This window comes from Stenella coeruleoalba, assembly GCF_951394435.1.
Source record: "Stenella coeruleoalba genome assembly, chromosome: 2".
NCBI lineage: Eukaryota > Metazoa > Chordata > Mammalia > Artiodactyla > Delphinidae > Stenella > Stenella coeruleoalba.
In genome coordinates this window covers 182,088,886-182,103,230 of record NC_137147.1, presented here as the reverse complement: position 1 = coordinate 182,103,230, position 14,345 = coordinate 182,088,886, and the positions used below count along the sequence as shown (strand labels likewise).

General features: G+C 39.5%; 1 protein-coding gene across 11 annotated transcripts in view; it reads right to left on the bottom strand.

The window, feature by feature from the left end:
* ODAD2 (outer dynein arm docking complex subunit 2) overlaps nucleotides 1-14,345 on the bottom strand; it is a 219,812-nt gene that overhangs the window by 174,387 nt on the left and 31,080 nt on the right. For all 11 annotated transcript variants that reach the window (XM_079915239.1, XM_079915230.1, XM_079915238.1 and 8 more), the window contains 3 exons: nucleotides 8,421-8,626; nucleotides 6,928-7,026; nucleotides 1,541-1,688 (listed from right to left, as the gene is read on the bottom strand). In XM_079915239.1, coding sequence (XP_079771365.1) covers nucleotides 1,541-1,688; nucleotides 6,928-7,026; nucleotides 8,421-8,626 — 453 coding nt within the window. The remainder of the gene's footprint in view (nucleotides 1-1,540; nucleotides 1,689-6,927; nucleotides 7,027-8,420; nucleotides 8,627-14,345) is intronic.

Genomic DNA, 14,345 nt, shown 5'->3' with positions numbered 1-14,345 from the left:
CTTGTATGAAGTATATGATGCATATTAGCAGATCATTTATTTTTGCAAGAATGACTTGCACATACACATCATTTAGAGCACGGCAACAGCTACAAGCGAGGCTGACCGCCTGGGCTGTGACCACTGTACTCTTACTGGTTCCCGTCCTGATGCCTGGAAATGTCTACCTTCACCTTTGATTCTGCTGCCAGAATTTTCTTTTTTTAAAAATTTTATTGAGGGATGACTGGCAAATATAATGTATCTGACGTGTACAATGTGCTGATTTGATACCCACGTACGCTGTGGAATGATTACCAAGATGATCGGCAGGTGTTGCTCTCCATGATGTCAGTAGATTTCTCTGAGCCAGTAATGTCTTCAGGAAGATTATTAAATTTTAATTGTCAAATTTTAATTCTAACTTCCCGTTTTCCCAATTTCTTGACTAATTTTTCTTGGGATTCAGGATTCAGGAAAACATAAAAAACTGTTTCTGAGAAGTGCTGAGAATTGCCGCTGAGACTGTGTCCAACAGGCAAGCGGGCATATTCTTCTCTCAGGAAAACCTTTTTTGGCTTGCTTATACCTACCAGACTGTCCACGCAGCGGGCCTCTGTTGAATTCACCAAAATGTGCATATAGGCTAGTTCACCTGTCAGCTTGGGACGACCTCAGAGGCACAGGAAAAGTACCCTTCAGCGATTTAGGAGTCACATAAATATCTTGAACTATGCAAAGTTTAGCAAATGCAGGAGGACAAGATGACGTAAGTCAAAATGCTGTTTTCACAAGTACTTCTGGGCTATCGCTTTAGACCTGGCCTCGCCATTTATCAATATCCAATATCAGAAATGAACAGTAACCTGGGCTTGGGTAAATCATTTTCCTTGCCCCATCCCACATTCAAGGACTTAAATATTGATACACTGTTATATGGGCCATTTATTTATTTATTATTATAAAATGTTTTCACACATGGGATATTACTTGAGAGTAATGGAAATGGACCAATATATATTTTAAGCACCTACAATGTATCAGACACACCACATGCTTCAAATGTGTTTTCTCACATGCTTCAAATGTGTATTCTCAGTCCTTAAAATAATCCTATAGTGGGTATTACTAATTTCACTCCATGGGTTGGGAAAATTAAAGCTCAAAACCATAACTTTTCAACAGTCACATTGCTAGTAAGTGATACAACCTAGAATTTAGTCTAAGTCCAACTTCAAGACTCCTTGCTCTTTCCACCGCATCATACTGCAGTATCATAAAATGGTGGCAAGTCACAATATCTGACGGCTGCCATGGCCCGCTGACCGCTCCCCAGCTAGGGGAGAGGGCTGGTACCTGACAGCCCAGCTGCTCCATGAGGACGAACCTCGCTATCCTCAGGGTAATAGGACCTTCCCCTGTGCACACTGAAGTAGTAACAGGGATACTTACTACCCTTACTTGAAATAAATATATAGTCAACTTGGAAGCAGAACATACATTTTCAGGAAAAAATTTTAAATAAACATTGCAAACATAGTACAAAAGGTTTCTCTCTCACCTTCAAATATTTCACCAGCTTCTGAATTTGCCAGTATTCTGATGGCAAATCTGCATTTGTTTCCTGAAGATGGTCAGGTGGTTCTTCATCTTCCTCACTCTCTGAGGAGCTCTCACTAATAATCTCCTCAATCTTTTCAACACTCTTACTAAGAACAACAACAACAAGGTATAATAAGTATGTTTATGCTACAGTATGGACATGGTTATAATGTTACTATTTCAGCAACACGTACACAAGCAATGGATAAGGTACCAACACCTTCTGAGTTCTGGAAGATCTTTGTTAATATCTGTATGAGGAGGTGAGCAAACACGTCTCAGTAGCAGATGCATTTCAGTATTATTGCTACGGGTGCAATAATAATGAAGAACACAGCAAGAAATGGCAAGGGTATTAGGTAAACGACCGAAGACTGCAACTTGTCACAGCAGTTGACTGACTTAACATGTTTTTCTTTATATTTACGTTTCTTTTATTTACTTACTTAAAATTGAATACAATTAAAAATTCAGTTCTCCAGCCACACTGGCCACACTGCAAGTGCTCAATAATCATAGGTAGCTAGTGGCTACCGTACAGGACAGCTCAGAAATAAACCATTTCTATTACTGCAGAAAGCTCAGTTGGGCAGTGCTGCCAGTGCCCCAAAGGGAAGGCATTTATTCCCTTACCAAAGAGAGTTCACTTTATTCCTCACTGCTCTAGAGGCTTCTAACTTAACACCAAGGTCACAGACACAGGCTAGTTCACTCAAGCCCTTGGGAACATAGTCAATTCATCCTTATCTTCTTTCTTTCTCTCCCTCCTTTTCTCTCTCCATCCCCCCAGGTGCTCTCTTCCATAAAACTCTTTCCTAGTCTTTTCCATTTGGAAGCATAGTAGGAGGATGGGTAATTGTCAAGTTTCATTATTTTTAAGGTTCTACCATTCTCTTAATTTCTCAAAGGTTTTTCAGCACAGACAGCTGCAATTCTTGTACTTTCAAAAGTGCAGAATGGTGCAGCTGTGCTCTCTGGGCCACAGTGGGGGGAAATCCTGAACTGAAGGGCCTGGAGCTGAGTTTCAGTTTTATGTATCCTCTTGTCCAAAAGATGTCAGGAAACCTGTGTTGGTTGAAGAGGAAAATCTGGTACATCAGGTCTACCTAAAAATGAAGTAAACCCCAATGTTCACTGCAGCATCATTTACAATAGCCAAGACACGGAAGCAACCCAAGTGTCCATGGACAGATGAATGGATAAAGAAGACGTGATACATACAAACAATGGAATATTAGTCATAAAAATAGAAGGAAATCCTGCCATTGGTGACAACCTGGGTGGACCTGGAGGGTATCATGCTAAGTGAAATCAGTCAGCAGAAGACAAATACTCTATGATTTCATCTATACGTGGAATCTAAAAATAAAAAACAAAAACAAAACAACCACCAAACTCATAGAAATCAGACTTGTGTTTACCAGAGGTGGAGGGAGGGAAACTGGGGGAAGGTGTTCAAACGCTACACACAGGTATCTGATAAATAAGTGCTGGGGATGTGGTGTACGAGATGACTACGCTAACACTGCCGTGTGGTGTATCTGAAAGTCGCTTAGAGAGTAAGTCTGAGGGTCCTCATCACAAGAAACAGAGTTATTTGCAACTACATAAGGGGGTGTAAATTAACGGAGCCTATTGCCGTCATTTCACAATACACGTATGTCGAGTCACAGGGTGCACCGTGAGCTTATACAGAGCTGTATGTCAATTACATCTCAATAAAACTGAAAAATGCCACACACATACATACACACACAAAGATATATCAGGTTTTCTGTACATAGCTAAAGCAATGCAGAAAGAGAACTACATGGCACTAAAGGCCTACATAAGAAAAGAGAAGTCTCAATTCAGTCATCTAAACTCACATCTAAAGAAACTAGAAAAAGGAGAGCAAAACAAACCCAAAGAGAACAGAGAAAAGGAAATAATAAAGAGAAGAAGTCAATCAAATTGAAAACAGAAAAACAACTTGAAAAATCTATAAAAACAAAAAACTGCTTGTTGAAAAGATCAATAAAACTGACAAAGCTCTAGCAAGACTGACAAAAAAAGAGAAGACACAAATTTCCAGTACCAGAAGTGAATGAAACGTAGCATATCACTACAGATCCTGCTGACAACAAAAGGATCATAAGAGAAAACTATGAACAACTGAACATTAATTTTGACAATTTAGATACAACGGACCAACTCCTTTGAAGGTACAAACTACCGTAACTTAACCAATGTGAAGCACATAATTTGAACAGCACTACAACTATTGATGGAATTAATTCATAATTTTACAACTCATAGCAAAAGTCTCCAGTTCCAGATGATTTCACTGGAGAATTTCAACAGGCATAGAAGTACTAACACCAATTTTATACAATCTCTCCTAGAAAATACAAGAGAAGGGAACTCATTTTATGAAGCCTGATATCAAAACCAAAGTGCAAACAAAAGCAAAACACTGTTATTGAATATCCCTCATGAGTGTAGATGCAAATATTCTTAACATACTATTAAGCACACATAATTCAGCTAGATATAAAAAGAATGAGCCCACCATGACCCAGTGGGGTTTATTCCAGGAATGCAAGGCTGAGTCAGTATTCAAAAATCAGCCATTGTAATCTACCACAGTAGCAGCCTAAAGAAGCAAAATGACATGACCACACCAACTGATGTAGAAAAACCACGTGACAAAATTCAACACCCAATGGCGATTGAAACTCTCAGAAAACCAAGAACAGAGGCGAACTTCCTCAACTTGATAAAGAACATCTGTACAAAAACTGTCATCATACTTTCTGGGGAAAGACTGAATGCTCTCCTCCTAAGATTGAGAAAAAGTAAGAACTTTGATCGCTGCTAGTCAACATAGTCCTGGCGTTTCTACTTCTAGATGTAAATCTAACAAGACATGCACAGGACTTATGTGCTGAAAACTGCTGGTGAAGGAGATCAAAGGCTTAAATACACAGACATACAGTGTTCATGGACTGGCAGAGTCTACAGAGCAAAGAGATCAATTTTCTCAAAACTGATACAGAGTTTTAATGCAATTTCTATCAAAATCTTCAGTAAGTTTTTTCTGTTAGATATAGCAAGGTCATTCTAAAGTTTATGAGGAAAGGAAAAAAGCTAGGATAGGTCAAAACGATTTGGGGAAGAAACATAATAAAGTGAGAGGAATCACTTTACCAGATTTCAAGATTTACTATAGAGCTACAGTAATCAAGCATGTATGGTGTTGGCAAAGGGCTGGACATAAAAGTCAGCTGCACAGAATAAAGATCCAGAAATAGACCCACACGAGTACACCCACCTGATTTTTGATTAAGGTGAAAAAGCAAGTCAAAGGTGGAAAGACAGCCTTTTCATCAAATGGTGCTGGGGAAATGACCTAGGGCAATGGATCTTGACCTAGGTCTCATACTTTATATAAAATTAACTCAAAATGGATCCCAGTCTTCAATATAAAATGTAGAATTATTAAACTTTTAGGAAGAAAACGTTGGAGATAATCTTCAGGACCAAGGGCTTTGTGACATCAAAGGCACAATCCATAAAAGAAAAAACTGATAAATCAGACTTCATCAAAATTAAAGAGTGCTCTCTGAGAGGCCCTATTAAGAGGATGAAAAGACAAGTCACAGAAAGGGAGGAAATATCTGCAAACCACGTCTATAACCAAGGATATCCTGGATAGAAAAGAACTCTCAAAACCAACATGTAAAAAACAAATGATTCAACTAGAAAATGAGCAAAAGACATAAAGAGACATTTCACTGATGAGCATAAAGGGACGGCAATAAGCTCACGACAAGATGTTAACATCATGAGCCATTAGGGAAATGCTAAGACCACGATGAGCTATCACTACCCAGCTTTCAGAAGAGCTGAAATACAACACGCAACAATACCAAATGCTGGCGGGGATGAGGGGAAACTGAGTCTCTCCGACGTCACTGGTGGGAACATAAAATGGTGCAGCCAGTCTGGAAAAGGTAGGCAGTTTCTTAAAAAAGCTAAACACACACAATTACTATCTTGTCAGCAACTGGGCATTTGTCCTACAGGAATGAACACTTCCATCTATACAAACACCTGTGTGTGACTGTTCACAGCAGCTTCATTTCTAATAGCCAAAAACTGCAAACAACTAAAAGGTGCATTAATACGTGAATAATTTTAAAAACTACCACCGCATGGTATATCCATACGATGGAACGCCACCCAGCAATCAAAAGGGACAAACTATTAATACATGCAACAACTTAGGTGGATCTCAAGGGTATTATGGTGTTGAAAAAAAGTCAATATAAAAAAATGTATGAATCTATTTCTGTGGCGGTCCAAAATGACAAAATTATGAAAATAGCGAACAGATGAATGGTTGCTAGGAAGTGGGAATGACGGGGGTTGTGGCTATAATGGGGCGGCCGGGGGATGTCTGTGCGGGGTGAACAGTGCTCTATCTAGCCTGGTCGCCACGGTCATCACACAAACCTGCACAGGGTATAATGACACTGAACTATACCTATACAATGTACCCGTGTTAATCTCCTGGTTTTGATCTTGTACCACAGTTACGGAGGATGCAGGATTTAACCATTGGGAGAGGCTAGGTGAAGGGTCTATGGGACCTCTCTGCACTATCTCCACAACTTTCTGTGAACCTACAATTATTTCAAAATAAAAAGCTTTAAAAAGTTGTCAAAAAATTAATAGTTTATCATGTCTAACTCCCCAAAATGGCATACACGTTGTAGAGTGTCTTAAAGTTTGTTTTTTCCAAGTGTGCAAATTTAAAATGCGAAATTTCTGCCATTTCTTCCCACCACCACCTTGGAGTAAAAATGGCTGAACCTTCTCCCCAGATACGTCACTTTTATCGAACGGAAAACTGGGTAAGAAGCTTATTCGTTGGCCTTCTAATAATGGCTGTTTTAATGAGAAATAACATTTATCACTTTAGAACTGGCAGAGCCAGTGACCAGTAAAGTAAGGCTCAGAAAGATGACAATTTTGTATGACATGATTATTCAGAGGCCAGAGATCAGATAAGAGCCCAGTTTTGCTACCACTTAGTTAACTGCTTTTTGCATTAAATATATTCACTTACAAAGAGTTAACTAATACCAGTAGATCGCTGTATTAAAGAAACTCCACATTAAAAGGATATTCTGTAAATGTATTGAAAGAAATCCACTATTACCATTTTTACAGCATTCCTACTAACGGTCAATATAGATATCTTAGGACCCTAATGTGAAAGTAAAACACCATTAACCAGCATTAACTAGCCTGTCGCATAGGGCTGGCTTTAAAGAACTGGTCATGTGAACAGAAACTCACCGAATTAACTGTGCTTTTCCAGATGAAGTAGATGGTCTGGACTTTTCAAGTCTTCCTCCATGTTTTTCTTCTTGGGTGTCTCTTAGTGAGCTTTTGTTCCTAAAGAGATATTAATTTTATTAATTACTTTATGCTGACTAAAAGGAAATTAAAATAGAAATGTATACAAATATTCCATCATTTTCACGCATCCAAATGATGTGTTTTCCTAACACAGAGAACGACTATGAGCTCCAGTCTCATCTGACACCTGAGAGGTCCCTTTTGTCCTTCAGGCACAGCCATGCATTTTATGTAACGGAGAAACACTCTGTCCAGTATTTCTTTGTGCTAGAAACAGGCCTTCATAGGCTGCCATCATTGGGAAGGTCCTTCAGTCTGTCCTGGATCACAGCTGCCTGTTTTTCCACCTTGCCCACCTGACACTGCAGCAGGTCCTATGCCTGATTTTCTGGATACTCTCAAGCTTAGTCTACACCTTGGCATGTACTGGGTTTGCATTAAATACTTGTTTAGTGAATTCTTAATTGAAGAAAATAAGCACATGCAAAAAGCAGCATTTTATAATTCACCTCCCCATTAACAGAGTAGCCCATACATTTGTCATTTTCAGACTCACTCTTTCAAACACAGCCACAAAGGTCAAACACCCCAAAATCAGTGAGACTCAGAGGACCAAGCATGTCTGCTCCTTCCACAGGACTCCTCTGCCAGCTCTCTGAGTTTGCACCCAAAATACAATCACCTGTGGCTCTCAGAATCCCTGCAGGTGAGGACCCATGTGACCAGCAGGGACCCAGTTCTTAACCCAATAAGGGGATGACATGGAATAAAAATAGGCTGTAACTTTTAACCTATTTGCTAAACTTGAAAAGTGCTCTAGGTGCTTCTGTTGCGTGTTGGTAACACTGGCTTTGGCACCAATTTACAGAGGGTCCTAAATGGGACTAGGCTTGTATATTTCAGACGTTCATCAAACCTGTGTCCACTTTACTCAGACCATCCATATGTTTGCAGTTCTATCCTTTTTTATAGTACTTACTTAAAGTTCTGTTAATATGCGAGATACCACGTCTATGAAGTTTCCCCTAATTAACTACACATAATGGTACATTTAATCACATAATTTAAAGTGGAATTCTTCTAACACGTACTTAATCAGGTCCCTACCACAATGTTTACATTTCCCATGGGATTCCTCCATGTGTTTCTATCATCTTTTTCACGTGTTATTTGCCCTGACTCACCAACCACATGAAAGTGAATTGGGCTCTCCCTCCCTCCGTGGTGCTCTGCACACAGACGCTGTTGGCTGTCAAATCTTTCTGCCTGGAACGTGAAGAGGACAAGAAGGAACCAACTTATATTATGGAGGGAGGTGTGAGTATCTCCTCTGTAGTTTTCTCTGATGAAACTGAGTTATGTGAAAAGTTGGGCAACTGTGTGGTTAGCAAGGATGTATCAGAAAACCCATCATGTAAGCGTCTACATACTTTTTGGCATCAAAAAGTATGGTCTTCCAGTTCAAACTTGGCTCTAATCTCTTGGTCATCTGACTCCTTCCCAAACTGATTGGCTTCTTCTCCAGCGCACTCCCGCGGGAAGCAGCGCTAGCTTTACGTAAAGCGGCTGCTTCCTCCTCAGGTGCCTCATTAGGCTGATCCTTTTCCTTTTGCTGTTCTTCATTGGATCTAACCTCCTTTAATTAAAAAAAAAGAGCATATTTTTACCGTGATATCACTTCTGAATTACCTCGTGTTATCTGAAAATTAACCCTGGCGATAAATTCAGACAGGAAGTCTCAAGATGCTCTAACTTGTGTTGCTTAGCAACACAAATTGAATCTGGGCAACTTCAAGACCAAGGCCTCTGTTGGAGTTAGGCTGACAGTGATGGGCTGATCCTAAACTCACACCCCCCCTGCAGCCCACATGGATACAGCAGCAGGACTGGACCAACTCACTCCTCACCACCACCACGAAAAAATTACACTTAAACCCTGTAAAGACTGGGACACATCTTAGTCAAACTGCTGAGACCAAGGATAAAGAAACCACCTTGCCGGAGCCAGAAATAAAAGACAGATTATAGAGAGAGGAAGGAACATAACAATTAAAAGAGACTTCTCATCAGAGACAATGCAATCCACAAGACAAGGGAGTGATATAGCTAAAGTGATGAAAGGGAAAAAAACCCATATCCTGTCAACCCAAAATTCTATACAGAGAAAAAAAATCCTTTGAAAATGAAGGTAAAATAAAGACTTCACAGATGAAAAAAAGCTGAGAGAATTCGCTGCCAGAAGACCCAGGCTAAAAAAATTGTTCATGAAGCTCTTCAATCAGAAGGGATCTCATACGAGACAGAACACACATCTACACAGAAGAATGCAGAAATGGTAAAAATAAATATAAAAGTTTCTTTGTGATAAGGGGTTGACAGCATGTCAAAGTAAAATGTATGACAACAAGAGTACAAACACAGGGAGAAGCATTCGAAGCACACTCTTGTAAGGCTCTTAGACTACTTGTGAAACTGTATAATACTGTTCAAAGGCAGACAAGGTAAATTAGAGGCATATATTATAAGCCCAACTGTGATGTTTTTTAAAAAGTATAACTGATGAACTAATTGCATACACAAAATGGAATCATTTCTAAAACTTCAGTTAATTCAAAGAGGGAAGAAAAAGAACAAAGAACAAATGGGACTAATAAAAGCAACAAGCAAAATAGTAAATGTAATTCAACTCTATCAGTAGGCACATTAAACGAAAATGATTTAAAAGCGTCAATTAAAAGAAATTGTCAGAGTGGATGAAAAAGGAAAACCCAATTATTTGTGGTCTAAAAGAAACCATTTTATATATAAAGATATAAATACACTATAAGTAAAAAGCTGCAGAAAAATATTCCATGAAACCAATAATCAAAAAAAGCAGGAATGGCCACATTAAAATCAGACAAAATGGACTTCAAAACAAATAATATTATCAGAGATAGAGAGACATATAATGCCCAAGAGCCAATTACACCCAATTCTAACTGTGTGTTCACCAAACAATAGAATTTCAAAAGATTAAAGCAACAATAGAACTAACAGGAAAAACAGATAAATCCACAATTAGGAGACTTCAAAACCCCCCTCTCAGTAATCAACAGAATGAACAAAACAAAACTTAATAAGAATATAGGGCTTCCCTGGTGGCGCAGTGGTTGAGAGTCCGCCTGCCGATGCAGGGGACACGGGTTCGTGCCCCGGTCCGGGAAGATCCCACATGCCGCGGAGCGGTTGGGCCCGCGAGCCATGGCTGCTGAGCCTGCGCGTCCAGAGCCTGTGCTCCGCAACGGGAGAGGCTACAGCAGTGAGAGGCCCGCGTACCACAGAAAAAAAAAAAAAAAAAAAGAACAGCAAATTAAACCCAGAGTGCAGAAGAAAGAAAAATTTAAAGAGCAGAAACAAAATAAAATAGAAAGCAAACAATAGAGAAAATCAATGAAACAAATAGCTGTTCTTCAAAAAGATCAATAAAATTTATCACTTCTTTCCAGACTAGTCAAGAATAAAAAGAAGATATAAATGACCAATATTATGCATGAAAGAGGGGTTATCACAGCAGAGCCTCCAGACATCGGAAGATAATAGTGGAGTGTTATACTTGATGCCAACATTTGAAGTAAGTTAGATAAAATGTGCAAATTCATTGAAAGACACGAACCACCAAAGCTCAGTAAGAGAAAGAAATCTAAATAGTTCTATATCTACTAAGGAAATAAAATTCTCAACATAAAACCTTTCAACAAAGAAACCTTCAGGTAGAGATGGATTCCTTGGTAAATTCTACCAAACATTTAACAAAGAAATAAGATTCATCTACATAAAGAATTCCAGAAAGAAGAGAAGAGTAGTGCATACTTCCCAATTCATTCTGAGGCCACATTACCCAGATCCCAAAACCATGAAAAGATAACTACCAACCCATATCCTTCATGACTACAGATGCAAAAATCCTCAGCAAAATATTATCAAATTACATCTAGCAATGTCAAATGGGGTAAGACATCAGGACCAACCCCAATCCCGGGATTAATATTAGTTCAACATTCAAGAATGAATGACCATATCAACAGACTAAAGAAGAGAAATCATGTTATCATCTCGAGATACAGTAAATCACCCCCTCCCAGTAGTAAGAGGCTCATCCCCCACGGCTTAAGTTGAGGCCCCACGGGAAGCATGTAATAAAGCACCTCCCCCTCCTAGCCAGGTGCGTGTCAGCAGAGGCCCAGTGGGGAGACCGAACTTCCACCCCCTGCCCAGTGGTAACGAGGCACCCTACACCACCAGGTTCTCAATGGAGTCTAAGTGGGGAACTTGGATTTTTACATGCACCTTGTAGTACCCCAGACCCACACCATGAGACCTACACTTAGAGAAGTCCTGCTAAAACAAAAGGTTTAAATAAAATCCAAAGTTTCATAACATAATCCAAAAATGTCCAAGACAACACAAAAAATCACTCATCGTACCCAGAACAAGGAATGTCACAACCTGAATGAGAAAGGACGACGAGTGGATGCTTATACCACAGTAAAATGGACGATGAAATAATCTCAAATAGATGTTGGAATAAGATTTTAAAGTAGCCATCATGAGGCTTCCCTGGTGGCACACTGGTTAAGAATCCGCCTGCCAGTGCAGGGAACACGGGTTCGAGCCCTGGTCCAGGAAGATCCCACTTGCCACAGAGCAACTAAGCCCGTGTGCCACAACTACTAAGCCTGCGCTCTAGAGCCCATGCTCTGCAACAAGAGAAGCCACCGCAATGAGAAGCCTGTGCACCAAAACAAAGAGCAGCCCCCGTTTGCCACAACTAGAGAAAGCCCGCGCACAGCATCAAAGACCCAACACAGCCAAAAATAAATAAATAAAATAAATTTATTTAAAACAATTAAAGTAGCCATCATAAAAATGTTTCGATAATCAATTACGAAGACTTGAAACAAATGAAAAATCAGAAAGTCTCAGCAAATAAATAGATGATATACAGAAGAACCAAATAGAAATTCTGAAAATGAAATTTACAAACCAGAATAACTCACTGGATAGCTCAGCAACAGGATGGAGAAGACATAGGAGAGAAACCATGAACCTGAAGACAAACAACAGAAATTACCCAATCTGAACAACAAAGAGGAAATATATTGAAAAAACATTTTTTTAAATAAATAAACAGGGCCTCCAGATCCGTGGGACCACAGCAAAAACTCCAACAGTCATGTAATCAGAGCACCAGAAGGAGAGGAGAAAGAAGGTCAGACTGAAAATGCATTCTAAGAATGTCTGAAATTTTCCCAAACTTGGAAAAAGACATAAATCTAAGATTCAAGAAGTTGAGCAAACCCTAAACAGAATAAACCCAAAGAAATTCCTGCCAAGACACATAATAATCAAACTCCATAAAACTAAAGTCAAAGAAAATTCTTAACAGCAATGAGAGAGAAACAATATTTTACCTATAAAGGAAAAACAATTAAAATAACAGCAGATTTCTCAGGAGAAACCGTGGAGTCCAGAAAGACTGCAACAACATTTTTCAAGTGCTGAAAATAAAAAACCGTCAGGCCAGAATACCATATCCAGTGGAAATATTCTTCAGGAATAAAGGGGAATTCAAGATGGTCTCAGATAAAGGAAAACTAGGAGAATCTGTCACCAACAGACCTACCTCAATGAATAAGAAGTTCTTAAACAGAAAGGATATGATAAAAGAAGGAAATTGGCAACACCAGGAAGGAAGAAAAGAACAACAGAAAGGGGCTTCCCTGGTGGCGCAGTGGTTGAGAGTCCGCCTGCCGATGCAGGGGACACGGGTTCGTGTCCCGGTCCGGGAAGATCCCACATGCCGCAGAGCGGCTGGGCCCGTGAGCCATGGCCACTGGGCCTGCGCGTCCGGAGCCTGTGCTCCGCAATGGGAGAGGCCACAACAGTGAGAGGCCTGCGTACCGCAAAAAAAAAAAACAAAAAAAAAGAACAACAGAAAGAATAAAAGCATGGGTACATACAAAAGACTTTCATCCTCCTCTTGAGCTTTCTAAATGATGTTTGATGGTTGAAGCACAAATTATAACAGTGTCTCATACAGTTATCAATGTGACGGAAATAAAGGCAAATATAAATGAGAGAGTGTAAAGGGACTTAAAGGGAGATATGGTTTCTATACTTCACTCACGTGGTAAAATGTCACACCAGTAGACGATGATAAATTATGTATAATACAATATCTACAACAACCACCAAAAACTACACAAAGAGATACACTCAAAACACTATGGAGGGGTTTCCCTAGTGGTGCAGTGGTTGGGAGTCCGCTTGCTGATGCAGGGGACATGGGTTCATGCCCCGGTCCGGGAGGGTCCTGCGTGCCGCGGAGCGGCTGGGCCAATGAGCCATGGCCGCTGAGCCTACGCTCCAAAGCGGGAGAGGCCACAACAATGAGAGGCCCGCGTACCGCAAAAAAAAAAAACACTATGGAAAAATCAAAATGGAATTCAAAAAAAATGTTCAAGTAATTCAAAGAAAACCAGGGAAAAAAAAAGTGAAAGAAAACGGAAGGAAAAAACAGAAAGTGAAACTAAGCTGGCAGACTTAAGCTCTCACATATCAATAATTAAAAGTAAACGACTTAAACACACCAATGGATACATCAATAGATAGAGTTTCAGAAAATGGATTTTAAAAATGACTCAACTATATGCTGCCTACAAGAAACTCACCACAAATATAATGATATAGGTAGCTTGAAAGTCAAAGAAGGGAAAAAGGTACACCATGCAAACGTTAGTTTAAAAAAAAGGTAGGAGTGGCTATATGAATAGCAGATTAAGTAGCCTTCAGAAAAAAGAAAATCACCAAAGACAGAGAGGGACATTACATAATGATTAAATGGTCAATCAAGAAGACATAATCCTAATGTGTATGCAGAGCCGCAAACACAAAAACAGAACTAAGAGGAGAAACAGACAAATCTACAATCATTGTTGGAGGATTTCACATCCTTCTCTCAACACTGACAGAAAATCAGCAAGGATGTGAAGAACTCAACCACACCAAAAACCAAACTTATAAAGATTTAAGTTATTTAGAGTGTGTTCTCTGACTACAGTGGAATCAAACTAACAATGAATCACGTAATAGAAAAATCTAAAGCTAAACAACAAACTTATAAATAATCATGGATCAAACAGGAAGTCTCAAGGAGAAAAAACTTCTATTGAGGTATAGTGGATTTAAGGGAAGTTTAAAAAATAGAACTGAATGAAAATGAAAACAGTGATAATATAACGCCAAAATGTGTGACGGGTAGGTAAAGTTCTGTAAGGGCAATTTATAGCACTAAACACTTACCTTAGAAATGA